The sequence below is a fragment of the Barbatula barbatula genome (assembly GCF_947034865.1).
Source record: "Barbatula barbatula genome assembly, chromosome: 3".
NCBI lineage: Eukaryota > Metazoa > Chordata > Actinopteri > Cypriniformes > Nemacheilidae > Barbatula > Barbatula barbatula.
In genome coordinates, this window is record NC_136764.1 from 21,316,875 (window position 1) to 21,344,555 (window position 27,681).

Here is a 27,681-nt window from a genome sequence, read left to right on the forward strand (position 1 = left end):
AGTTGCTTTGGATAAAAGCGTCTGCTAAACAACTAAATGTAAATGTTATCCGTTATACAGACAAACTGTCTATTTGTGATGATGTAGCCAAGAATGATAACTGTTTTAGAAACAAGAGTCTCTATATAAGGATCGTTTGTATTTTTACAACTTCATACTAATATTCTCAAAACTATTTTAAACAACATGGTGAGCATTGATTTGTCGGATTAGTTGATAAGTTTGATAATTGATATTCAGTTACCAACATTTTAACACTTGTTGTTCAATTTACGAATCGTATCGTGGCCTTGTATCGTGAAGTTGTTGGTGATACACAGGCCCGATGTTATGTCAATTAACTAATGCTGCGTTCAGACCACCAAATACTGTGTCGCTGTGTGTCGCTAGTCTCTTGCTAGGAGGTTGATAGAAGGCGTTCCTAGTTTTTCTTGCACTAGTTACATTTATAAACAAACTCTACAGTAAATGACGAGAGACTGATGACGTGAGCTCCGCTGCTATACTCCTATTGGTAGTCGCTCCCGAAAGTCGCTCATCATTTGCATTAAGTTGAGCAAATCTCAACTTTGTTGTGTCGCTATGCACGCCTGCTTCCTGTTGCCAATGGTCAATGTCGCTAGTGTCGTCGAAAGTCACCAACTCTTCGTTGAAATGAATGGAAAGGGTGTCTTTGGCAGTCTGAACGTGGCGTTCACACTGTGATCCGCTGATGTTATTAAGACGTTGAAGATCTTTTGTAAGAAGGTTGTGAGTGTGTGGATGCTTTGGGATTCAAAGTTGAGAGTTTATGATGTAACTATAATGACATCTGACAACCAATAAGAATGTGAGATAGGTGGGTCCGGTTCAGAAATCACATTCTCTGTATTCACATTTGATTGTGGATTTTTCCACACCCACAAGCTCAAGCTTAAACAATCTCAATCAGTGTGTAGAAATAAAACTTTCAACTTATTTTATCTTCATTTTTAACCTGCATTAGAAAACCTACCCGACTAGACCGCAGCATACAAAACGGGTTTTGTGCATGTTTTTCCCCTGCATTGTCACAAGAAAGAAAGCAGAGATTTTGGAGCGAAAGAGTGAAAACGTGCTATGAAAAGCCAGAACAAAGCTGAGAGCAGCTTTTGTTCACTGCTAACATATGTGAAAAGAATCAGAAAGGAGGGAGAGAAATGGACCGGCCCCAAACTGCTGGGGGTCAATGAGTGGCTTCCAATTGAGAGACAAAAAGACTTGTCACATGCCACAAAAAAAGAGAAGCTGTCTGCTTTTTTAGGCTAAATGTATATGAAAATCCAAAGTTGCCATAGAGGACTATCTCAAGCTTCTATGTTTGTGGTTTCAAAAATGCAAAAGTCAAAGCTTATACACATTGAGCAAACTAGTGATTTTACATGTTTTGGAAGAAGGGGGTGCGGCTAAATGCTCATATTTTCCCAGGTTTCAGTACAGGGGCACTGATACTCTGCGATGTATAGGCCATGTGAAAGGGTGTCATGTGATTGTTTTAATGAATGCAGAACAGAATTGCTTGTGCGTATAGTGTTGGGCCACCCATCATTAATGTGACTAAAATAGACCTGTTGCCGCATGTGAGATTCATGATTTTAAAATCCACTTATCAGCAAAATATTAGCTATTTAAATAGAATTCATGTTTTTGGCCTCAAAAATAACCGCAGATTGCTCAAATGTTGCTCTTTTATAGCTCTGGAGAAATACTCAAGTTCTTAGTTGTGCAAAAGGTTTTAAAAAAATCAACTGTTGATCATTACAAGTTTCATCTAAATTACATATTAAAGAGATCAAATTTTTGACATTTCATTCCTCTGGGAAGGCACGGTTGCTTTATAGCCACGCCGCCACTTGGTTAATATTAGCAGTGCTTCTCCATTCCTTAAAAAGTTAGTGTACCAAGGACATGAGAAAAGCAGAAAATCCTGTGTGGGCTTTTGTGCTTTTCATTGAATGAGATATGATACACTGCAAATCAAGAGAGATCTAACACAGTCAGGAATACATTTCAATCCCGAAGCGAGAGAGCATCCCGTAATGAGAGAGGTCCTCAAAGTGCTGAATCATGACTGTCTGCTTTTTACAACAGAACCGTGTCTGTTGATTTAAAGGCAATAACTGGTGTGACACAGATGCTCTCCAGCTGGTTTATAACTGCAGACACTCTTTTTTTAGTTTATATGAATGGCAGTCCCCGGATACCTCTGCAGCCCAGACACCAAATGGCTCTTGTCTGGGAACTACCCTACAAAAATCGACCCCAGTTTTACTATAGTAACTCTACCTGGTTGGTTACACAAAATAACTGTCATTTTGCTATGATGTCAGATGGTAATACCAATGAACTTTGAACTTTAAAGTCCCAGTGAATTATAAAATTACACTGCCTATTTTTTCATGAAATATTGCAGCGTTTATTATAAATAGTTTATCAATTTGTGTCACTCTCTTTTTAAAATTAGTGTCCCCTCATAATCTTAAGTTAAAATCTAAAAATGTACTTCCTTCCTGTAATGACTATCCATCTTATATGACGTATGTTAGACGGCTTGGGCGGAGCGTCCGTTAACTCCTCCCCTTCAACTGTCAGTCTGCTGCCAGTTCCATTTCAAAATGCAACGGCTGTTTTTATACATCAAATCAAATCACAGAGAAAGACGAACCAGACCTGCTATTGTCTCATTAGAAATTCCATTTAACTCGGAAATGCGTCAACTTCCGGTTCACAGGGACTAAAAGGTCATTGACTCAGTCTTTATTCATATTTTTCCACATTTTAGAATAATAATAAATTGATCAATAACATTAACTGGGGGTGTAAAAGTTCAAATTACTCTCGGTTCGGTTTGTGTCACGGTTTCAGTGTCAGGGTTTCGGTTCGGGACGGTGTGTGCTATGTTCAGGGAAAAGGGCTGAACTTTGTCAGTCTGTTTTACACATTGTAATTTGTTATGAACCACATTATAAATGCGCCGTCAGATTTAAAATGAGCCGGGGTCCAAGCACGCGAGGAACCGTTGACGCTAAAAGATGCCGGACATGAACCGCATGCGGTGAGTGTAAGTGATGTCTGGGTTTTGTTGGCAATGGGTGTGCACGTGCTTTAGTTCAGCCTAAATAATTAAAATGAACATATTTTGTGGCAGAAATGTAGTGTGAATTGCCATGATATGGGTATGCACATATTTTGTGTAGCCAATACATTACTACACCCAAGACCATTTAGAAAGCCCCAGGATGTGACCTAAACAAATAAAAGGACAAATTCTAGATCACAACACAAAAGTAATAAACACTAGACCATAGGTGTCCTACTTCATGGCAATTCACTCTGACTATGGAAATATTTTTTTTTATAAAAAAAACAACTATGTAATAGGCCTATTACAGCATTTTCCAGGCGATCACGCTTTGCAAAAATGTTCTATTGGCATTTTATCAGCCAACAATTGTTTTACAGCACCTGTAGCTACCAAACTAATACTACAAATCGCATTGTGTTTCCTATGCAACATTATGGTTCATACATTTTCATAAAGGTAAATACACTGTGTGTACTTTTAGTGCTTCAGTGGGAGATTGATAGTGTAAACAATGAAACAAGGCACATCCTCAGGCCTAATACTGCAGCATAAAGATGAACAGAGCTCTATTCCCAGCGCGCCGTCATGAGGCTAAGACAACAGCAGTTAGCATAAGCAATTACCGAATCAATGGCACATTTCCTCTAACAAGCGTACTTTCTAAAAGGATGAAATGTTATTTTGGGTCTGTGTGAGGATGTGGTGGGTCATTAGGCTGACAGCGAGAGGGAGATGTCACACGCAGGGAGCTCAGTGGATAAAATCTGCGCTATGCTAGGACGGTTTAGTTAAGCTAGGCAGCAGTGTTCTCCTCTGTCACAAACAAATGGAGTGTGCGCCATTGAAAAATTTTATTCGTACGCACTATGTCGAAATTTAAAGTATTTTTATTTGAATTCGACTAAAGTTAACAAATTTAACCTGTAAAGTGTTGAAAAATAATTAGCTTTTCTCTGTTGTCCATCACCTATCGGAAAAGTCCTTCTACCCATTTGCGTCGCGACCCACCAGTTGAAAGCAACTAATCTAGAGCCTAAAACGGCCCTGTTAATTGAGACGCAGACAGTGTTCTTGCATCCCCGTCACCAAACTGGGTCCTCGTGGTTAGGCCAAAGTCAAGCAGTCCAGGCTTGTAACTTATCTTGCGCAGAAACGGAGGCTTTCATCACCTCTTTAGCTCGACAGATTGCCTGCTAAATCAATACCTTCTGTACTTCCCTTAATATATGGGGGAGACACACAGTGTGAGTCAGCCAAGAGCGGCAGACACCCTTAATGTGCTTGAAATCTCCACGTGCACACAGATGGGATGGTTTTTACTGATTACCCTATTATTACCCTAACATACTGTAGGTTCAACATTATTTTTGCATTAATCAATACTCAACTACCCAATAAATCTCTAGAACATCTGATAATATAGAACAAATCATTCTTCAGTTTACTGGATAAATAATGGTCTCAATCAAACCCTAAGCAGTGAGTTATCTTTCTTTGATGATTTCACACTCAGGCATTTGATATAAAATATGCATTATGCAGTAAAGCGTGACTAGACGGCATTTAATAACGTGGTTTAGCTTCATAAACTATTGTTTTGAGCATTTCAAAAAACAGTGAATAATTCTATAAAACATATTAGCGTGACTGTTTACATTTCTCTGAACTAACAGAAGGTAACTTCCTATAAGTCAAATTCAGAATGCTCTGATGCAACCCTTGCCTACGATGTGTCCTTTAAAGGTCCAGTCAGTAATATCTAGCGTCACTGCAACTAAGCGCTCTCTCCACCCCTCCCTTTCGAAACGCTAGGACGGCTGACAGAACATGGCGAATTATGCAAGGGGTCCCCGCGGTGTATATAGACAGAACATTCTAAGGTAAAAGAAAATAACGCTTCATTGTGTACACCTCTGAAGGCATAGCTATGTATATTATATTGCATTTTTATCAATATATCATCCCAAAAATTACACACTGGACCTTCAAGCGTGATAATATATTTTTTAATGCAACAATGATAAGCTCCATGGGGCCAGTTGCATGGGAAAATGTTGCTATTGATGACAGTGAATAAATCCGACTATTAAATGCATATATAGAAATGCTGATTCATTTAAAAACAGCATTTCTAGATGTACCGTGGCCATTCTAGTCCAGTGTCTGTTGAATTATAACAAAATAAATCTCAGGAGTGATTTAAAGTCATCCAAAAATAAGGTGAAAGACTGACAGCATGATAAGACACATGAAAACTGTAATAAAAATCCAGGTTATAACGTAAAAATATATTTTTTAGTTATTCCTAATAACATGCCCCAGTATTAATGTTGTATTGTTTACAAGTGAATACGAACTCGTTTTCTTTGCAGTATTTTAGGAAAACACAGAGCATATGTTCTGTTATTTTCACGTGTTTCCCCAGTTTTCAGTTTTGTGCAAACAAATGTAAACAGAAACAATATTTTTATTTGAAACTTGGTAAAAAAAATATTGTTAGTAGTTCACAGAATGAAAAACTGATTTTGAATGGTCTCATCATTTTTTAATCATTTTTTCTGAACATCACATCTGAACTTAAGCTACACCCTTCCACTTAAGCTAAAGGAATGTATTTAGCCAAACAAAAAATAAAACATTTCATGCATGCATTATGAATAGAAAACTAATAACTGTAGTCTACAGCTTCCAATGCCACTTTACAATAGGGACTGAAGCTACAGGCTGCTGTTTTACCACAACATGATTAGAGAGTAAGAACTGTCAGATACTGTACATTGTTTTTTCAATACAACTTATTTACAGCACATGCCAGCAGAGTATTATCCGTCCTCCAGGCACACATTTGTAGATCCAGTCTCAGAGCCGGTGCAGTCCAGGCTCACAGGAGTCTGCTGGACTAATCTGGCAGGAAAACAGTCAAACAGCTTTGGCTTAATGCTCCCTTGCTGTGCTCGACAGACAGCGTTTAGCGAGACAACTTTACACTACAGGATAGGGCAAATCAGCGAACATCTAGTACGGAGTCAAAAGGCTCATTCGGAGCAGCAGATGTTTGGTGCTGTGCAGAGGTTTGGTCCTCATATAGAGACATTAAGACAACTTCGCTTGGCATTTCTACAAGACGTAGCAGTACACACAGAGCCATTTTACACAAGAGCTAAGCATAGAATTGTTTTTTGCCGAGTGACGAGCAGTTAGCTTAAGAACTAGGCCAGCATTTGTAAGTTTCAAAATGGAGAAGCGTTTGTAAAGACACACGTTTCATTAAACAAGTGGGTCACTGGCTGAAAGTGCTTTCTTTGGCCCATAGTGTTTCTCTGGATACTGTGATTTTCAGTTTGCTGCCTCACAAAAGAAATTGTACACGTATTGTTCTGCAATTGAAATTGAAGACCAGGAAGGTAACACTGCCGTCAAACGTATGTGTCTGGTGAACAGCAGTAACAACAATGAAGGTTCACAAAGTAAAATATTAAGATCTATGTAAAACCTGATTAAATATAATGTCGTTTCATGGCTCTAAGCCATATTTTTGTCAGAGGAGCGATCTGACCTGGAATTACTTTTAAAGCCACCCTGCTGAAAAGACCAACATAACTAATCTCCAGCATATGTTTGGCTAATGACATCCAGCCTGGGATGCCAAAGTGCCTGCAAGGTGGTTCAGGGTGATGATGGTTCGCTAGATTCACTAGTTGCACTTGTTTAACAGCAAGGAAAGCATCAAACCAGCATTAACTAAGACCAGCCTGAACAGAAAACATTGGTAATTTTTTTTACAGAAATACAATATAATATACATAACTGAGGTGTATAAAGATCTTACATAATGAATCGTTTCGTTTGTATTACCTTGGAATGAGCTGTTTCTATCTACATACATCCGCGGGTCCCCTTACACAGTAGCCCTAAACGGACAAACTGGTCTAAAGTGGGTGACGGCAGCCTCCATAGTGCTTTGAAAGGGGAGGGGTGGAGTGAGCTGTTGGTTGCAATTCACAACCTCATTACTAGATGCCGCTTCATACACTGGACCTTTAAACACACCCAACAATAAGACTGAAAAACTAGTACAATAATGAAGAACATTAGCATGGGGTCATCTGTCACTAATGAAATTTGAAGGTTTTGCCGCAAATCACAGCTACTAACTATGTGGCTCCATACAACACATACTGTAGGCCTAACTGTGATCCTAAAAGCCTCATTGCAAAACCACAAGATGTCCTGATCTGTACTGTATTGTCTTTCATTAAATGCCTCTTACTTTATGTCACTTAGCAGCTCTATTCCAATGTGGGAGAGAGAGAGGTGACAAAAGTGCTACAAGGTAGACAAGTAAAAAATAGGCTACAACCCCAGAAAAAAGGGGATGTTTGTAATTCTATTTGTCAAAACCCCTTTAGGAAGTGAATATGCCGCATAGTATCAAAAATGAAAATTTGAATAATTTGCTTAAAGGTGGGGTGGGTGATTTGGAAAGGTGCTAACTTTAGCCTGCTAGCACTGAAATTATAATCCCGCCCTCTATGCAATAGAGTGTATGGACGTGTCGTCACTTTACCATGTGAACACAACGTGAGCACGCCAGAGCGAGTCCCTGTGAGGGGCAAAACATTCAGCAAAATGACTGCTTACAATTTCAGGAAACGCAATTCCGTGCAACATTTATTGTCCAGGAACACCTGATTCCTTTGTAAATCAGGGAAGTCGTAAGGATCATCGTTGAGTCCAGCTGCTTGTCCAGCAAATAATTGTGTGTTTTAGTTCCGGTTTCTTTGTTTCCCCTATTCTCCTCAGCCATTTTTCTGCGTGTTTTACCACTCAGGGGAACGCGTTTCTCATTTTCATATTCATTTATTAGGGGTGCTTATGTCACAGACCCAGTGGTCCAGGTGCAATTGCCCCTTCCACTCTGCCAACTGATAAAAATTCATATTTTAAAGCCTGATATCAGCATATACGACAGAATCTCTTTGACAAAGCAAGTGGCGTGGGAGTCTCATCGACTGAACAGATGAAGAACATTTGATTTATTGAGTTTTCAGGCTTGATGAGTGAGCACAAAAATATCCTCAGCAACAAAGGCAGCACAATACACTGGTCTACGAAAGGTCTTCTTTTATTAATTGTTAATTGAAATGAAATGTATTTAGTTTATAGAGATAATCTAGTTACGCTCTGTAAAGCAGTTTGTTCATTTATTTACGTTTATTCATTTGGCAGACACTTTTTATCCAAAGCGACTTAGAAGTTGTTTATTTACAGTGGCACATTACTGCAGAGCAATCAGGGGTAAGGTGCCTTGCTCAAGGGCCCTTCAGTCATGACCTGCTGGCACTGAGATTAGAACCGGCAACCTTCTGATCACAAGCCCAACTTGTATTGCTACTGTTGAAACAACATGGTGAATTCCATGTAAGGTAATAAAAACATAACGCTTCATTATGCAAGGTCTTTATACATAGTTATGGATATTATATTGCATTTCTTTTAACAGATCCTCCGAAATATTACACACTGGACCTTTGCATGTTGATAACTTTGTTATCAGGCCAAATTGAATTTGGAGTGCAAAATGTTGGATACCATAAAAGAAGATAGTACCACAGCATTTTAATATCAGATTATTTGTTTGTGTTCAACTGAAGACAGTCATACAACACGTCATGAGAGAATGTCGATTTGCGTGAACTACTCCTTTAAAATCCTAACCCTTTGTTTACTCGGCACAAGTGAAAGACTTTGAAGGACGTTTAAAATAGCACTTCGATCTCAGCGTCTCTGATTCTGGTCATCATAAATACTCAAGCTTTGCCAAAAATGTTAAAATTCCTACATTTTAAAGAGGGTACTAGGAGGAGACAGGATTCTTAAGTCCCTTTAAATGACATACAATGTGACGCCTGAAAGCTTGGATGGTGAGGTGTTAAGAGGAGTTGGTGGGGAGTGATAGATGGATGGCTTTAACGGATTTGACATGCGATGGGGTGTGATGGCTAGGGTCACTGAAAGGTTTCAGTCCTACCTGATGCTGCTCATGCTTCCGGTTTCAGAACCCAGCTTGCATCTCTCCAGCTGGGTGGCAACAATTTGCCTCTCAGCCTCCAACTCCCGCGTCAGTCGCTCGAACTGCAGCTCCTGCACACATAAAGCACTCGGATTGTATATGTGAAGCCCTCAAAGAATTATGGGATTGATTCTGTCTATAGCATGCATCACACAAGCACTTACATGCTCCAGTAACTGTCAGACTGTCATAGAGTGTTTGTGTGCGTGAGAGAGAGAGAGAGAGAGAGAGAGACAGAGAGAGAGAGAGAGAGAGAGAGAGAGAGTACAAGACGACCAAGAGTAAAATCTTATGGCCAGAGGTTACGCTTTTATTTAGGTCTCAACTGTTTATTTTTTCAAAGAGTTAATATAGACAAAAAATTTACATTTACTGAGATAGAGCTATACAATTTAATATGTGGATGACATACGTATGACATAATTAGAAAATGTTAGACCAGAGAAAACACTTTTTACATCTAAATACTCTCTCCTCTGAATCTCAGTAGTGTCTAGGAAAAGCAATTGAGATATTTAAGAGCTCAAGTTATTGGTGATTTTTATTTTATATGAACAGATGCTATGCGGTAACTCTTCCCATATATGAAGATCATATATATTCCCATATATGATCTTCATAATTTTACTTCTCAGTAGTAGTGTCTGTAAAAATGTTTAAGAGCATTCCAATCCATATTTAAAAAAATTATATAACACATAATTAGAATTTAGTCAAGAGACGAGCGAGCTTTGATAAGCCATAAAGAATTAATTGGCTTCAAAAAAGTACCAAATTAAACACTTTTTATCCACACCGCACCGGTTCTCCAGAAATCACAGACTGTATTCTGAACTCACAGACACTCTCGCTCTTCACTTAATAAGATATGCACCGGCTAACATTTAATGACAAACGTGTCGATGTTAAATCAGAGATAAAATCCCAGCGCTCCTCTTTAAAGTAATCACTGTGATAATCCAGTCACACACACTATGCGTCTGCACGGGGACGATGCTCGATGCAACGTCCCCACTTTGTGAGAATTCTGGGATGTGTTCGCTCAGCCGCAAGGTCAAAGACCATCCTTGGAGGAGTTAAACCCAAGAGTGCTCCGGAACGCATCACCTGCTATTTTGGGCACGGACCCAGATGAAGGAAACAAAAATGCCCATTCAGTGTTGAAGTGAGCTCTATAGACTGTGGCGACATGCAGCCGGCGTAACTAAAGAGGTGCTAACTGTGGCTTTCAAACACTTTTCGCAAATCGTTATGCAAAATCTGCAGTCTCAATTCATGACATTTTTATAGAAGAGAATTTTTGGCTACATTCTGGAACTGTGAATGGTAGCCAGTGCAAACCAAAGTGTGAGCACACTCACTTTACATTGTGATGTTGCTGCACTTGCACCACTTGCACTTGCAACAATAATAACCTTTAACCTCCCTTAACTTTTTTAAATTTTTTATTTTTAAATAAGTTCATTTAAATAAGTTCATATTCGCCGTGCAAACCGAGACCAACAACTTCTTTTAATTGATCAATTCTCCAAAATCGATTTTTCCCAAAAAAGAATGAAGTGCCTTCAACCACAAACCACCTGCTGGTTTCGAAAATAAAATGCAAGCGCTCTTACCGGCACATGTACCATACTCCAGAATCTGCCTTTGCTGAGAACAAGCTGTGTTTTTTCTGGCGCATCAAAATCCCACTATACTGCGTTCATCTCCGTTCACCGAGAGTTAAGTCATTAGAGAAACTACTAGACTGCTAGTGACTGCCTTCCAGCAGAAAAAGTGGAGTGCAGCCAGGCACAAAGGTCGTCATGGCAACATCGAATTTCGAACCCCTTTGGCATTATTTATGCAACATTGCATCACAAAGGGTCCCTCCCACCAGCCAGCCAGCCAAATACCACTGCCCCCAGTCACTCTTCCGTCTCCTCCTAAACTCTTCCCCTTTCTGACGCCATCTGTGTCCCGCTCTGAGGAGGAGGAGGGGGGCCGTGGGGTCTTTTTGAAAGGCTTGCAGAATGGCACAGAAAGAAGTGTTTATTGCGGGTCCAGGCAGCAAAAAAGCACCGTTCCACTGAGCCATGCTAAGCATTGTGCTTTCTCTTGGGATCCCAACAGACTGTTCTGCCTCAGTAGCCTGTGATGGACAGACTCCCTGAACAGAGAGCAGCAGCCTCCACTTTCCACTTGTCACAAAAGTCGGTTAAATATAGCACTCCGAGCAGACGGAAAAGGTCTCCGGCTCTGGCTGAAGAGGACAGATGCATCACAAGGACCAAGCATTTTACACAGCTATCTCTTAACACCATACTGCAATCAAAGCGATTGTTTATATCAAATAAATCAGCCATTTTATTTGTGAAATTAGATGAAAATAGAGGATGTGGAACAGATACAGTAAATCACAGTTCATCCAAAAATAAAGCTATAGGACAGAGTTGTGAAAACACAAAAGAGGATATTTTTACGAATTTAGGACAGCAAACAGTTCTGGGGCAGTATAGTATTTTTTCCTACTATGGTAGTCAATGGGGTCCAAGAACTGTTTAGTTAAAAGCATTCTTCCAAATATCTTTCTCTGTGTTCAACCAAACAGATAATTGTATACGGGTTACGAATAACTAGAAAGTAAGTAACTCATGACAGAGTTTTCAATTTTTTAGGTGAACTATCTCTTTAACTTACATAATAACTCTAGAAACAACCATTAAACCTTAAAACTGAGAAATTGATTTAGTTGCTTCCAGAGCAGAATGTGGTCTTTTGGCCTAAATATCTAATTGCACCCTGTGGACTAAGACTGACATTTAAGGCTCTTCATTGGTTCGTTTGATTGCAAAATGCCACCGGGGGTTCATCTCACGAGTTCCTTTAAGGTTTAACCTCATTTCAAAAATTCTCACAGAATTGAATAAGTCTATACCCACTACACATCCTGACCACACCAGCAGAACATCACAGAAAGCACAAAATTGTGTTCAGACAGATATAATGCAAGTAAACAAGCCCCGTGAAGAGATTTATATGAAAAGGTGCAGCGAATTCCTTACGAGAAAATGAAACATATTCTTTTTTGCAAAAATTAGGCTATTAAAAAAAACACCTCAGGATAAACTTGAAATAAACTCTTTGTTGTTGATCATTTGCTCATTTGAAGGAGACGCCGAAAAAGCCTCAACCTAGCCATTTTGGTTTAATATGTGACATTAATTATTCTGTGACCAAAGAAATAAGCGTCTTTACTCCTGGCTTAAGCAAATCACTCTGCCCTATCAGACTGAGATATAATGAGCTGATTAACATTCTTGTTCGAAAAGGGAAATAACTCAGGAAGAATTAAATGGAGAAATAATATTTGACCTTGGCTTAACCAGCACTTGAAAGGTATTTCTCTAAAAGGACCTTGAAATGCTTATAAATAACCTTTGATTAACAATGCCAATACTACTTAGTGGTCATTTCTTTTTCAATAGTTCAACTATTTTTAATTAGCACCAAATTAAAAGAACTGAAGAGAAACGCCACTGAAGTACCTTTGAAATGTGCCGTTTTGTTCAATGCGTTGATGTTTATTTCTATTGAAACAGGAATTGGGTGGGACATCCTGAGTGGCTCCTCCCCCACAAAACAGCCAATGGACCTTTTCACAAGCTTGTGATGATGCGTTCGACGGTTATCAGCATCTTAACGTTTTTAATATTTTCTTTTTTTTTAAATGTATGACGGTTGCAACACTATTCTTTGTATTATATCACCTTTGCATGAAATAACAAAAATGTTTTAAAGCTAATGTGAGGGTGTTTCCTATACAGCGTCTATTGAACTGTATTTTACATCATTCTATATTTAGACTGCTGTCATCAACTCTCTATTTTATCATTTTGTTGAAAGTAGTGAAAACACTATCGTTGAGTTTTTCTTTTGCTTTTCGAGCTATTTTTGTTAATCTCCCATTTATCGCTATAGAAATGTACCAAACTATGAAGACTTCCGCGGCTGAGAAACCCGGAAAACGTGAAAAAGGTCGATAGACTATAATGCACGCAGGGTGAAGATGTATGTCCGTGAAAATCTCAGCCTTTGTGCCAAGCCACTTCCACAGGTAATTCGTCACCAAACAATAACGATATGTTAACTAAAAAAACGTTCAAATTATAGCGGACAGACAGCACTACAGCTGAGCAATTGTTGAGTCTGTGATCTGTGATTGAGTTTTTTTCATATTTGTGGATGTAGCTTAAAATGTCAAGCTTAAAGCCTTTCCCCTTTTTGGTTGTTGATATATGATGTAATGTTTGGATCATTTGACTATGTGAAAAACGTCATGGTTCCGAATTCCTAAGGATGCTATGTGCGGCGGATGTAACTGAGCTGGGTGAGACAAAAACGCATAAACGATCATGCTGTTGATGGTTTCAGCGGACACACGCGCATGGCCTGAAGTTAACTTACGGTCTGTGTTTGGTTCAAACATAACAATTTATTTGATATTTGATTTATATTATATTTTATATTATATTAATTATATCGAATTCACAATTCTGATGACAAGCTGAAGTGCAAAATATGACGTCATCAAAATCTTTGATCCTTATTGGCGGTTTTCTTTACGTTTTGAATGCTTACATCTTCAGCACATTGGTTTACAGATATTCCTAAAGTTTACATACAGTATATCATACTAAAAGCCAATATTCCATTTTGATTTCATTGGGACTTTAAAGACAGATTTCCACAAAGCAAATGAAGAGTTTGTTTCCAAAATAAGATGAGATTTAAATGTTTCATGTTCTTTATTATGTTAACATGTTTAGTTGTGTTAGTTAGTTTATTATGGCTCAAAACAAACAATTTGATAGATATTTATTGGACTTCACAATAAAAAAATAGATTTTTGATTTTTCTTTAGATATTTATATTTTTTTTATCTCATTTTGGAACCAAACTCTTCAAATATAACATAAAACTAAAAAAACTCTGAGACGCACATACTGCACCAAGACGATAAGATAAAGGTTTTATAAACAGTAGAATAAACCACAGTCAAGCACTTTATAAAAGGCCCCTGCGGATAGAAATCACAAAGTCCCGTGTACTGCTGATGTAGCATGTTGGACCTATTTCTTAACATACTGTACAATGCAAGCATTATATACTGCTATAATCCATGTGCAACATGCTGTCCTTGCGCACTGACCCTCATACTGTATGTGATTCTATTTAGCAGAAATATAAGCGATACAGGATAATTTTAACGGGAGAGAGTCATTCACAGGAGAGACTGTGTTCTGCTGGCGTGTGCAACCTTGAAAACTGCACACAAAGCGGGCATACAAGAGACGTGTACATTCTGCCAGACATTTTGAAACATTGTTTTATACATAGCAGAGGTGAGAGGAGCTTTATCTTACAAAACTGCCTTTGTCAATCGTACTCTATGTAGGTTTTAAATCTTTGATACACAGTTATCTGTAAATGTTGCCTCACGACCTCCGTGAAAAACTGCTTTTAGTATTAGGACTCTAAATGGGGGATCGCCATCTAGTGGAGGACACAGATTTGTCAAAAAAAAAATCCAAATAGACAATAAAACAAGATTATAAAGAGTTATTTGTCTGTGTATATTCTGAACGTCTATCATGCCAGCCTTTCTTTCTTACAATAACACCAATCACACATATTTAAATTAGAATTATCTCACATCAAGTAACATTTTACCATAAAATAGAGGCGGAAAGTAAGAATGACACTTTAAGGGCAGGGCTGGTGCTTTTAGGGAGTGTCAACAAACTGCCATGAGACTTGAAATTATTTAAAATGACGCAACAAAAAAATTGAGATATTTCTTAGTTTTTCGTTAACTTTATATCCATTTTTTTTTCTAGCGATACCAAGCTCTAAGATGTTTAACCCGTAGAAATTGAATAAAATATTGTTGTGGTCAATGGGGTTCACTTATTCATCCATTTCCTGCCATTTTATTATGCGCACCAATGTCCAAGAACAATACATATTACCATATTGTGACCCAGATATCAATATAACATTGTATCGCCACGTCCCTGCTGATTCCCACCATTACTTGGGCGTGGCCTAATCTGCTCTCAGAGAAAAACACTGCACAGGAAGTCGTTTCTGTACACCAGTAGCCTCCAGTGAAATGCTTGAAAAAATACGGCTGACAGTTTTTCTCCCTCTGATAGGAGAGCTAGACCTATGGCTGTGGCCTACTTTAACACTCCAAGTGTATATTTTTTCGGTCCTGTGGTTAAAAGGAAGGGTGGCGAGCTAGGCATTAGCAGGAAGTGAGTGCCTTGTCACGATTCATTTCTATCTACACGTGGCCCTACGCTGACCCAAAAATAGCCTCCAGCCAGACATATATGCACAAGTGAGAAATACTGTCCATTATCACGTCACAGTTTGAGACGTGCAATAATCATGTAATGCGTTTCACAAACAACCTAATTTTCATGGCAGGAGGTCACAAGCAATTACGATCATATGTCAATATTGCTGACAGATCAAGACAGGAAGTTCAGACACCAGTTGCATTACAGATACCCCCCAGCGGAGTGACCAGGTAGCGTGTCAAATATTACACGTTTCTTACATCACACAACCCCAAAACTAACATGCAATTGCACCTACTTATTCACAAAACCACATGACACCGAGGCGCAACAGCCGTTGACCATCGGAATCCATTTAGCGCCATTTGTATCTGTGAATCCGAGAAACAAGGCGCTAAATGGAACCGGCAGCACAGGATAATTCAAAACCCACCAGACCTTGCTGCTCTTTTGGCCAGATGGCATATGCATGTCATCTAAAGACCGGCACGGCTCGGTGTAATTACTGTTTACTGTATTTAAACATTTAGAGAGTTTCTAATTAAAGTGTTGGAAAATGGGAGGGAAGAAATGTTGCATATCATAGCCGTGTGGCGGAAATCGTACTGTGAAAATGAGTGACTTTCCGAGACACCCTTGGATTTGTTTTAAAAGTTGAAGATTCGTGGATGTAGAGTAAACAAATTGAAGGTTCTGGATTAAAGTACCCACCTGTTCTTTTACAGAGGCCAGGATTGCAGAAGTGGTCTCTGTCTCGGACCCGTCTCCATTGGAGGCGTTCAGTACTGGGCTCAACATGCTGGAGTTCTCAGAGGGCTGGTCTGGTACTGGCATTACTTCTGAGGAAACAAGACAACATAGTCAGAAAGTATGCATGATGACATCCACAAAGCTTTGACAGTTTTATGCTTCAGAGTAATGAGTTCAAACAGATCCTTTCCCATGACAGACTGTCAGTTAAATTGATTAGAAAATTGCGGTTCACCACTTTTTCAGCTGTCATAATACCAGTCGTAAAGCTTTATCCACATTGTGTTTGTTTGTCACGACATAATACTTTATTATTATAATTAACTGTCTCTCTCTCTTACTTTCTATGTCTTTGACCTACTTTGTTCCTTCCCATCTCTTGAGGTTTGTAACTCCCAGACACTCTTGTCTTGTCATGCTTTGATTTGTAAACATCATCTTCAGAAAAGACTTTGGGTTTCAAGTAACAAAGCTCTGTTACAATGCTTTGGTCATTTTAGAAGCACCCCTAGCTTCTTCTCCAGATATCCCTCCCCAAAAACAACCGGCCAAATTTAAAGCCTCCCAGCAGAATAGTGCACACGGCAGGAGCGGTGATAAAATGGCTGCCCAGGTTCAGCATGAGCTCTTATACAGCTCGCAGAGCCGCAACCACAACACAACAGTTAACATGCACAGTTGCTAATACATATGTCTAGGTGGTACAGAGAATATACAAACAAAAAATCCCAATTTTACAATCTATGAAATAAATGCCAGTCCCTGGTGCAGCACAGCTTGAGACGGGGGAAAAATACAGATACATTTTCAATTTAATACCAAAAGATGTTTGAATGGATCAGCTTTTGTGACCCAACTTTTCTTTTCTGGGTCAAACTGTTATCTTATGGGTTAAGTTATATCATGTACACCGCGTCAGGCGCATAGTGCTGAATCCAGTGTGGATTCAACATTTTAAATTATAATGGGTTTTAATGCGTTTCTGATGTCTTTTGTCAAGTCGTGACGGTCACGTCCGTTGTAGACACGGTGTAACTATTTTACTAATTCCTATGAATTTGTACAATGTGTGAATCATATAAATAGAAAGAATATTAGAAAAAGAAATACTGAAGCCTCTCCCCCAACCCCCCTCTAAATCTAGCGACACTGGTGCAAAAGCAAATTATACTACAGTTAAAGGTACAGTTTGTGAAAAACGCAGCAATAGGGCGCAATATCAAAACAACAACTAAGCCGTAGCTTGATGATGCTGTGAAGGAGCGCAAACAATCAGACGGGATGGAGAAATCATGTTAGTGCATGAGGTAAAGTTTTAAAGTTTTATTAATGTTGTGTATAATTGTGGTCCATAAATAAGTGACAGCTCAAAACAAGCCAGTGGCTTGCTAGACGCAAGACTCTAGACACTTCTTCTGCATTTGTCCACGACACTGTTGTCATGCGGTTTCCACGTCAGTAAAGGCGGTAACAAAGGGTAACGCGGATATGACGCCATTGACAGTCACTGTTTAGAATGGTGAAGTACTCAGCAAAATTGTTACTGACTGCACCCTTAAAAGTACAAATACATTTCTTTTAATTCATATGAATTAGCCACCTTGTTAAAAAGTGAGATTGTGTTGGATGAATAGAAGAACGGTGTTTAATTAATTGTTCTTTATTTACACCGATACTAGTTTACACATCAAAAATATTTGTCTAATTCTTATAAGTGAACAATGGCATGCAGAGATTTACCTTGATTGCTGAATTCAACTGATTTACAGATATAAATAAAACACATCAATTTATATGTTTTCTTTGTGTCAGTTTTTTTAAACAATAGACAATAAAACATCATACAAATCTGTACACTTGAATATTGAAAAGTTGGGGCCATATTTACAAACGGCTTACAGCGCAAACGCCTCTTCTTTTTGCATCATTGCATGACTACGTCTGATTCAAACATGTCTAACTTTAGAATCTTAATAGACCTATAACTTTAGGCTTGTATGTGTTGAGTGGGAAAAGACTCGGAAACAGGTAAAAGGGTCTAATAGTATTATGGGTAACATGACAACTACAATCAATCCAAGGCCACAGTTGCCCTAGAAACAGACCTGTGCTACAAAGTGAACGTTTAACGTAATTTGACTAAAACGTCTTTTACAATAGCCCTGACTCTACTTGTTACACAGTACACAGGAGAGTCCAGTAACACAACCTCAATTTCATTGTAAACACAAAATAAATGAAACAGGAGAGGAGCCTGTGTTATCACTGTTAGCGACGTGTAATAGCGATGTGTGATTTTCATTTAACACACCGCTTCCCCAGTGACGTTTGTCTTAAATGATTATGCTGGGTTCAGACATTTTTAGCTTCTCTGGTGTGGGCTCAAAGATCAAATAGCTGAAAAGACATAGTGAATGCAGAACTTTGTGAAATGATGAGAATCAAGCCTGGAGTTGCTGAAAGCACTTAAAGAGAAAATATATTTCTATTGGGGCTTTGCCGCACATGTCTGAATGCTTCATTTGCCTATGACATCATGCCTAAGCTAAACTAACTGGCTGCTGTTGCCATAGAGATATCAATTCATTGTGACAGTCTCTCTCTCTCACTAGAAAGACAACAATGAGGCTTACAGTTGATTATATCGCTGAGACAGTACACACAGCAACTAATTCTTCTCAAGATGGTTCGCACTGATGATTCAAGGTGTGGCTGCATGGCAAAATGCTACACGCGCTAATGTTTCCGAATGAATGTGAATGAAAGCACAGATTACGTACTGTACATTTACAAAAAATCTAGCCTACGAACGGTCAAACAATAAATTCAAGAGTGACTGTGCAGGACAACTCTGAGTATGTGTTTATTGTAAATGAGGTTCATATATGCAGGTTCAAGAGAGTCATGTGATGGCACCCAATGGAATTGCACAGTCCTCTGGGACTAAATACAACTCATTGCAACAGTCTCTACGAAAAACAGAAAACCTAAAATCCTAAAAGAAGCCCATATTACTGACAACCAGGACTATAAAAACAACAAGATGACAATATCACCAAGATGTCAAGTAATCTAATTTGTTTCACAATGAATCCTCGGCAATCTTATTTTCCACAACCTGCTCATCTTGTTATCCGTAACCAACGTCTCATTGAAGACATCTGCCCTGCGTTTGCATTTTCATCCCAATTAAAGCCCTTTAAGATAATAGCCATATGTGTTTGACAACGCTTTAGTCCCATTGGACATTTCCCACTTTGTCTAAGAGTCACCACAACAAATTTCATTCAAGACCTGTGAAAACACCAGATGTTATAGACCTGCTGTGTCTCTTGAACCTACAATAATATTTACCTACACTGTAAAGTACTGAAGAGACGGGTGTTGCCATTGGCAAGCATCTTGGCTGCTTCACGGTACACAACTAGAAGTCACCTGACCCCAGTGGATGCTAAAGTATCAAAATGCACAAACAAAAGACAGATCATGTCACAATGGCACCCCCACATCCACCAGCACTTTACGTTATACAGTACAAAAGTATTCTTGAGACAATACCAAACTTGATAAGAAAATACGACTGGGAAATTGGGGCTGTGCATTAAAACTCAAAGCATAATTTTGAGAACATGTTCACATGTTCAATTTATAAAAAAGCAAATAAGTATATTGAATATATGAGATATATAACTTTATATCTGTATGTGGCCGTGCAAAGAAGAAAACTGGCAAATATTCCCAAAACACTTTTGTGCACCTCACATGTATTGTTTGTAAAGCTAAAGACAAACGCTGTCGATTAAGACCATGCGTTACAATCTTGATGCTCTGAACAGAACAAAAAACAGCGGACGGCTCCCTTAAACACACTGACATTAATCAGACCTTTTGTATTCTGACATTTGTTTATTCTGTTTCGACACACACTGAAAACATTGGAAGATTAAAATGTTCAATAAAATCTTAAAGTACAACTAATCTCTTTCTCTCTGAAGCTGGCACACTGGGAGATGATGTTATGAGCTTCTGCACAGAGCCTGGAGATGAGGCATTACATAATGTGTCCTTTAGATTTTAATAAGTGTAATTGAGCTGTGTCCTGCGCAACCTGTAAACATTTTTATTGTGCCAGGAAAGTAAAATATAAGGATTGCATTTATTAAATTAAAAGCATGTTTCTGTAATAGTTATTCCCCCAGTATGTGTAAGAGCTTTAGTCACAGTGGTATTTCTAATGCTAAAATATAATTATTGTTGCTATCCCTGAATATTTGATACTTTATTATTTTTTGATAGTGCTGTCATTCGATTAAAAGATTAATCGCACATAACATTAATGTTTTTAAATATACTTTTACATTCTAATAATTTAACATTTAATCTCCACATTAATGAAGAAACAACAGATTTCTTTAACAGCATCATTTTATGAATGAATGAAACATTCTGATATAAGAACCGCAACTGATGTCTCCATTAAACTTTTTTTAACATTCATTTTAGCCATTCAACATTGAAGTACAGAATAACTGAGAGCTACAGATAACGTCTCGGTTACGTCTGTAACCTCGGTTCCCTGATGGAGGGAACGAGACGTTGTGAGAGACTGACTGGGGTTTGATCTTGAGAACCTACCTTCTCCGAGATAATTAATTAATAAAACGCCAATGGGCTTGGCGAATGGCACGCGCACGCCAGTCTCCGCCCGTGCATACGGGTATAAAGGAAGATGGCGGCGGTCATTCACTCACCCTTTGTACTAAGGAACCTGAGAGGGCACTCCCGTTCACTGCAGTGATTCGGTGCAGCGTTGTGGCATGAAGTCACAACGTCTCGTTCCCTCCATCAGGGAACCGAGGTTACAGACGTAACCGAGACGTTCCCCTTCAGTCGGTCTCTCGACGTTGTGAGAGACTGACTGGGGATCAATCTTAAACGCCACAGCGCTTGCACCGATATCACGACCTCTAGCGGAGCGACCCTGACTGGGCTAGCGAGTCCCAGAGTGCTACCGCGAGACGTAATCTTCCAGTCATATAGTATTGGTCATACCGAGAAGCCTCTACTGACGGCCTCACGGACAGTGGCGTACGCCTCTAGTAGCGAGGAGCTGTCCGGAGCCGAACACTGGGGAAACACTGCTCTCCTCTTAGAAGAGTGTGCTACGGAGGCCACATCCTACCCGGAGGGGAGGTACATGTGGAGACATGACATGGTCTCCCCGGCGGGGAGAACAACATGCGGAACGGTGTTAGCCCGAATAGGGGGACAATCCAGGTGGGATTACCACCGGCGGGGAGGTCACAGATTCACCAATCGGGAAATCCTGAGTGAGGAATTCAACACACGGGACGACCCAAAGGGGAGTCACTACGTATGGGGCACTAGTCCTAATACAGGGGTCTGCCTGAGCAGGGATGACTCTACCTGTAACGGACCTGGTTCTAACAGACGGCTCCGCCCAGTCTGTTACCAAGTGCAATGCTTAGTGATGGATGGAATGCCTATACTTCGCCCGAGAGGGGAAAGTAGGTAGGCTACAATAGCGCACTAGTCTCACCTGGTGAGGGGAGAAGGCGCTTTCGCAGGCGTACGCCCAAACCAGGAGCCCACCCTAAACGTTGGCGGCGTTTAAGGGATGTGCTGCAACTGGTTCCACGTGGAGATTGTAAAATCTCGTGAAGGTACTGGGCGTAGCCCAACCCGCAGTTCTACAAATGTCTGCCAGAGAGGCGCCCTGTGCCAGTGCCCACGAGTGGAGTGGGCTCTCACTGCCAGCGGGCACGCGATCCTGGGATTGGTACCCAGTGCGCCACTTCTGTTTGGAGACAGCCCCCCCCGGGTGCCGTCTCCCAGAACAGACAAAGAGCTGCTCAGAGCTTCTGATGCTCTGTGTGCGGTCCAGACCGAGGCGCAGCGCGCGTACTGGACACAACACATAGAAAGGTTGGGTCTTCCTCTCCGGAGGGGAGCGCCTGCAGGTTCACCACCTGGTCCCGGAAGGGAGTAGTGGGAAGCTTGGGCACGTTGTCGGGATAGGATCTCAGGACCACGTGAGAATTACTGATCCCGAGTTCCAGGCACCTTTGGGACACAGAGAATGCCTGTAGGTCCCCCACCCTCTTGATGGAGGTGAGCGCCACAAAGAGTGCATCTTTCATCCGACTGAGGAAGATTGGCAATACTTAGGGGCTCACCAGGGCCGTACCAAGGCCCTGTAGGACCACATTAGGGTCCCAAGAGGGTACAGAGCGCGGCCAGGGTGGACACACCCTTCTCGCGCTCCTGAGGAACCTGGTGACCAGGTTGTGCTGACGGGGATACTTACCTGCGGGTCAGCACCTGATCCGATCAGGCAACTCCGCGGGTTCTCCTCCCGGGGAGAACACCAGGACAATTGGCGCCACCAGGACAATTGGCGTATGACCGCCTAGAGGCGGGGCTCTAGCCTGTAAGACAGTCTCCCGGACCGCTAACGGGCAAGCCCTCGTCCCGTCCAGGGGCCAGGCATGGAGGTTCCAGAGGCCTGCGTTGGGGTGCCACAACGTGCCCTTCCCCTGCAACGGAAGGTCCTTCCTCAGGGGAATGGGCCAGGGGAGCTGTCGTCAGATCTACCAGATCCGAGAGCCAGGTCTGGTTGGGCCAGTATGGCACCACTCACCAGAACCTGATGCCCCTTTCTCTGACCTTGCACAGGACCTGTGCAAGGAGGCTCACTGGGGGGAAGGCGTACTTCCGCTTGTCCCGCGGCCAGCTGTGTGCTAGGGCATCCGTGCCGAGGGGACCCTCGGTCTGGGAATACCATAGCGGGTAATGGGTGGAGACCGGGGAGGCAACAGGTCCACCTGTGCCTGCCGAACCGCTTCCCACATGAGCCGGGCTGCACGGGGATGGAGTCGCCACTCTCCGTGGGGAGTACACTGTCGAGAGAGCGCATCGGCTGTCTGGTTCAGGTTGCCCAGAAGAAACGTGGCCCGCAGGGATTCACCTGCTGACTCCCAAGGAGGAGGCGTCGGGCGAGTTGTGATAACTGCGGTGAGCGTATGCCGCCTTGCGATTGATGTACGCTACGGCAGTCATGCTGTCCAACCGGACTAGCACGTGTTTGTCCTGCACGAGGGGCTGGAGCCTCCTCAGTGCCAGAAGGACTGCCAACAACTCTAGGCAGTTGATATGCCAACGCAGTCGGGGACCTGTCCACCGACCCGATACTGCGTGCCCACTTGCACACCGCACCCCACCCTTGCAGGGAGGCGTCTGTCGTTCCCACGACACGCCTCGAAACCTGTCCGAGCGGGACCCCCGCTCGGAGAAAAGGTCAAGTCTGACCAGGGTAAGAGAGTGCGAAGGCACTGAGGCGTTACCGTAATCCGCCTGGTGCCGGCGTGCCACGCCGTCCAGGGAACCCGACTCTGTAGCCAGTGCTGAAGCGGCCGCATGTGCATCAACCCGAGAGGGATTACCCCCGTCGAGGACGGCATGTGCCCCAGGAGCCTCTGAAAATTCTTCAGCGGCGTCGAGGGATTCTGACTGATCAACCTCAGACAACGCAGCACTGACTGTGCACGCTCGTTGGTGAGACGTGCTGACATACGGACAGAGTCTAGTTCCATACCGAGGTAAGAGGTGCTCTGCGCGGGGGAGAGCTTGCTCTTCTCCTGGTTGACCCGGAGGCCTAGACGGTCTAGGTGCCGAAGCACAAGGTCCCTGTGCGTGCACAACACATCTCGCGATTGTGCCAAGATAAGCCAGTCGTCAAGATAGTTTAACACTCGCACGCCTTGCTCCCTGACAGGAGCTAAGGCAGCCTCCACTTGTTTGAAAAAACACGTGGAGACAGGGCCAGACCGAATGGCAGGACCCTGTACTGATACGCCCTTCCCTCGAACGCGAACCGTAGAAACGGCCGGTGTCGGGGAAAAATAGAGACGTTAAAGTACCCGTCCTTCAGGTCGATCACCACGAACCAATCCTGGTGACGTACTGAGCCCAGGATGCGCCTCTGCGTCAGCACTCTGAACGGCAGCTTGTGCAGGTGCTTGTTCAGGTGCCGCAGATCCAAAAATGGGCCGCAGCCCCCCGCCCTTTTTTGGGCACGATGAAGTACTGGCTGTAAAACCCGGACGACATCTCGGTTATAGGGACGGGTTCGACCGCACCCTTCGCCAGAAGGGCGGCGACCTCCTGCCGAAGTACGGAAGCATTCTCTCCTTGCCCCGAGGTGTACAGAATGCCACGAAACTTGGGGGGGGCGCCTGGCGAATTGGATCGAGTAACCGAGACGGACCGTCCTCTCTATCCAGTGTGACGGGCTGGTGCGCTACCAAGCGCCCAAGAACCGTGACAACGGGACCAGAGGGACAATCTGCCTCACCGTGCCGGGGGAGGCTGGTTCGGTGGCTGACAGTACGGTCACCTCGCACAGGGGGGACCCCCAGGGAGGTTGACGGCTCTGTATGTTTACCTGCTTCAGGCGGCCCGACGCAATGTCCGGAGGAGATTGCGGTCGGCGGCCCGATCCATCCCATACACTGTCTGGACGAGAGTGTTGTGGAGGAAAACCCAGGGGAGATTTGTCTCTTTGTGAGTATGTGGGCGCCGGACCCTGAAAAGGGCCCAGACTCAATGGAACGCGGCAGGCAGCGTCCTTTTCCGATCCGGCATTGGAAAGGCCGGGATTCGGGCCCAGTAAAATCTCCCCCTGGTTCGTCCCGTCAGGGCCGCTTTAAAGAACCTCTTGGCGGGCTGCTGACGGGGAACAGATGCCCTCTTCCGCGGGGGTCCACCTCTGGTGGGTCGTCTTCTGGGAGGTTCCTTAACCGGAGGGCCGCCGCGGGAGGGCAGGGCTGCTGGGAACCAGACTGTGCCCGAGACCATGCCGACCTGTTGGCGGGCACGTTGCCGCGTGGCAGGATCTGTTCGATCGCCTCAGTCTGCCAGACCGCGGAGAACTGCCGTCCTCCACGGTATCACCAAGCAGCCCTGCTTGCGAGATGGGCGCATCCAGAACCGACGTTCTGGGCGCCGCTCACCTGCGCAAGACTAAGCCACAGATGCCTCACTTGGACCACCATTGTGGACATCGACCGACCCAGTGCACGTGCCGTGGCCTTCGTCGCTCGTAGCGCGAGGTCTGTGGCAGTACGTAGCTCTCATACGAGTTGGGTCGAACTTCCCGCCGTCCAAATCCTTCAGGACTTACCTGAAAAACCCGGAGGACCGCCATGGCGTGGAGAGCGGAGGTGGTTCGTCCAGCAGCACTGCAAGTCCTCGACGAGTGTCAAAGAGCTTACGTGCTCTGGACGGGAGTCTAGGTCGAGCCCCCCCAAGTGGCAGCTGTCTGCGGGCACAAGTGGCCCGCGACTGCACGCTCCACGCGGGGAACGTCAACATAGACTCTAGCCGCCCCACCAACCAGGGAAGTCACAGCCACAGAGCCCTCCGGCCTGAAACGCGCCAAAAGGAGCGCATTCCAGGACTTGGCGAGCTCGTCATGCACCTCCGGGAAAAATGGTAACGGAGCGGGGCGTGGCTTTTGACCACGCCCCCGAAACCGCGCATCTAGCCGCGAGCGTTCCGGCTAGGATGTTGTTACACCCTGCAACCCGATGCACGCGGCTGCCCGGGAAAACATGGCCGACATCTTAGCCTGAGTCTCCTCCGGAGCTCTCTTCCGCATCCGATGCCAGCAGGCAGCTGTCCGACGCAGCGACAGAGATAGCGTCATCATCCGTGTGCGAAGTCTTACCACTATGAGACGGCCGTCTGCCGCTCGTAGGGGACGAACCAGGTGAGCGTGAAGAGGTATAGATGGTCCGCGAGCGTGAAGCTGACGGAGCGACATCTATCGGCGTCCCTAAATCACCCCCGCCGCTCGCCAAAGCGGTCAACCTCGCCGAAACGGCAGCTGAACACGCCTGGGAAACAGACGGGGTGGTGGCAGCGCTCGAAAGAACGTAGCCAACCGTGACCGCAACACCCTGATTGCTATGTCCGCACACACGGGACATTGCATCAGTGAAAACCTGCCTCAGCATGCTTGAGCCCCAAGCAAGTGACACAGGAATCATGGCCGTCAGACTCCGGGATGAGTCTGTCGCACCCAAGGATACAGCTACGAAACATGCTCGTAGCCGGAGGGACTTACCTCTTAAGGTCTGTAGCCTTCTGCCGAAACGCCCAGGGGAAGTCCACCGAAAGGAGAAGTCCGCTGCTCCGCGTCATAAATCCAGCAGGTTTTTCTCGAAGTCGAGTATCGCGTGTAGCATCAGCAAACACACAGGTTCCGAAGAACAAAGGATGAGTGAATGACCGCCGCCATCTTCCTTTATACCCGTATGCACGGGGCGGAGACTGGCGTGCGCGTGCCATTCGCCAAGCCCATTGGCGTTTTATTAATTAATTATCTCGGAGAAGGTAGGTTCTCAAGATCAAACCCCAGTCAGTCTCTCACAACGTCGAGAGACCGACTGAAGGGGAAATTGAATTAAATTCTCAAACACTTTACAGTCTTTAATGTCTACATTCTAAATTAAATACAGAACTAAAGCTACCAAACACATTAAATGCTATTTTCTTTTGTTCTTTGATTGACATTAATGACAGGAGTCACAGCATCAGGGTTTAAGAATGCTGCCCCTTTAAGAGCTGCCGCTCTATGCAGATCTGATGCAGAATTCCCATGTTCACAACCGTTTGCTTTCATTTAGGATGTTAGTAATACGATTGAATCTGTTCTTATGAAAATGCTATACGAAACGGGCTTTCTGACATAACCTTGTGTGGTTTTGTTAATTCAAGCACGAAATAGAACTTAATACTGGTGCGCTGTCTGACATAGATTCACTGACGCAGCCTTTAGCCATGTCTGTATAGACCGTTTCATCGAACGCACCTGTGCCAAAACCCCTGTTAACTTCCAGTTTGTGTTTAGCTAGTGTCTAATAATATAACAATTATTAATACAACTTTTCCTGTGGCTCAGTGGTTAGATCATGGCGCTAGCAATGCCAAGGTCATGGGTACTATCCCAAGGGATTGCACATACTCAGAAACAAATGTATAGTACAAAGCAAAGTCGCTTCGGATAAAAGCGTCTGCCAAATGCGTAAATGTAATGTAATGTATATTTTATTCTATAATAATTGTATCAAATGAACTTTTTTGGAGTTTTGTTGTATGTTCATTTATTAAATAAACAATTTGTTGAACGGGTCCTGCAGTTTGGTCGAATTTAAACAAACCGTATGGTACATTGACATTTAGCGGTTGAGCTTGGTTTCGCATTAAATTCAAGATATTGGAGAGACAAGTTTAGCCAAGTAACGGTTCTTCTTGGTTTCTTTAGATTGTTATCAGAAATAATCTACAGGCACTCTTTATTTTTCTGAATGTGTACCGGCTGTTTA

General features: G+C 42.9%; 1 protein-coding gene across 1 annotated transcript in view; it reads right to left on the bottom strand.

The window, feature by feature from the left end:
* The window catches only part of ctnnd2b (catenin (cadherin-associated protein), delta 2b), an 85,529-nt gene that overhangs the window by 44,450 nt on the left and 13,398 nt on the right, over positions 1-27,681 (bottom strand). The window contains exons 2-3 of the mRNA XM_079453829.1: positions 16,235-16,362; positions 9,135-9,247 (exon numbers count right to left, since the gene is read on the bottom strand). Of these exons, the coding sequence (XP_079309955.1) occupies positions 9,135-9,247; positions 16,235-16,357 (236 nt within the window). The 5' untranslated portion in view covers positions 16,358-16,362. The remainder of the gene's footprint in view (positions 1-9,134; positions 9,248-16,234; positions 16,363-27,681) is intronic.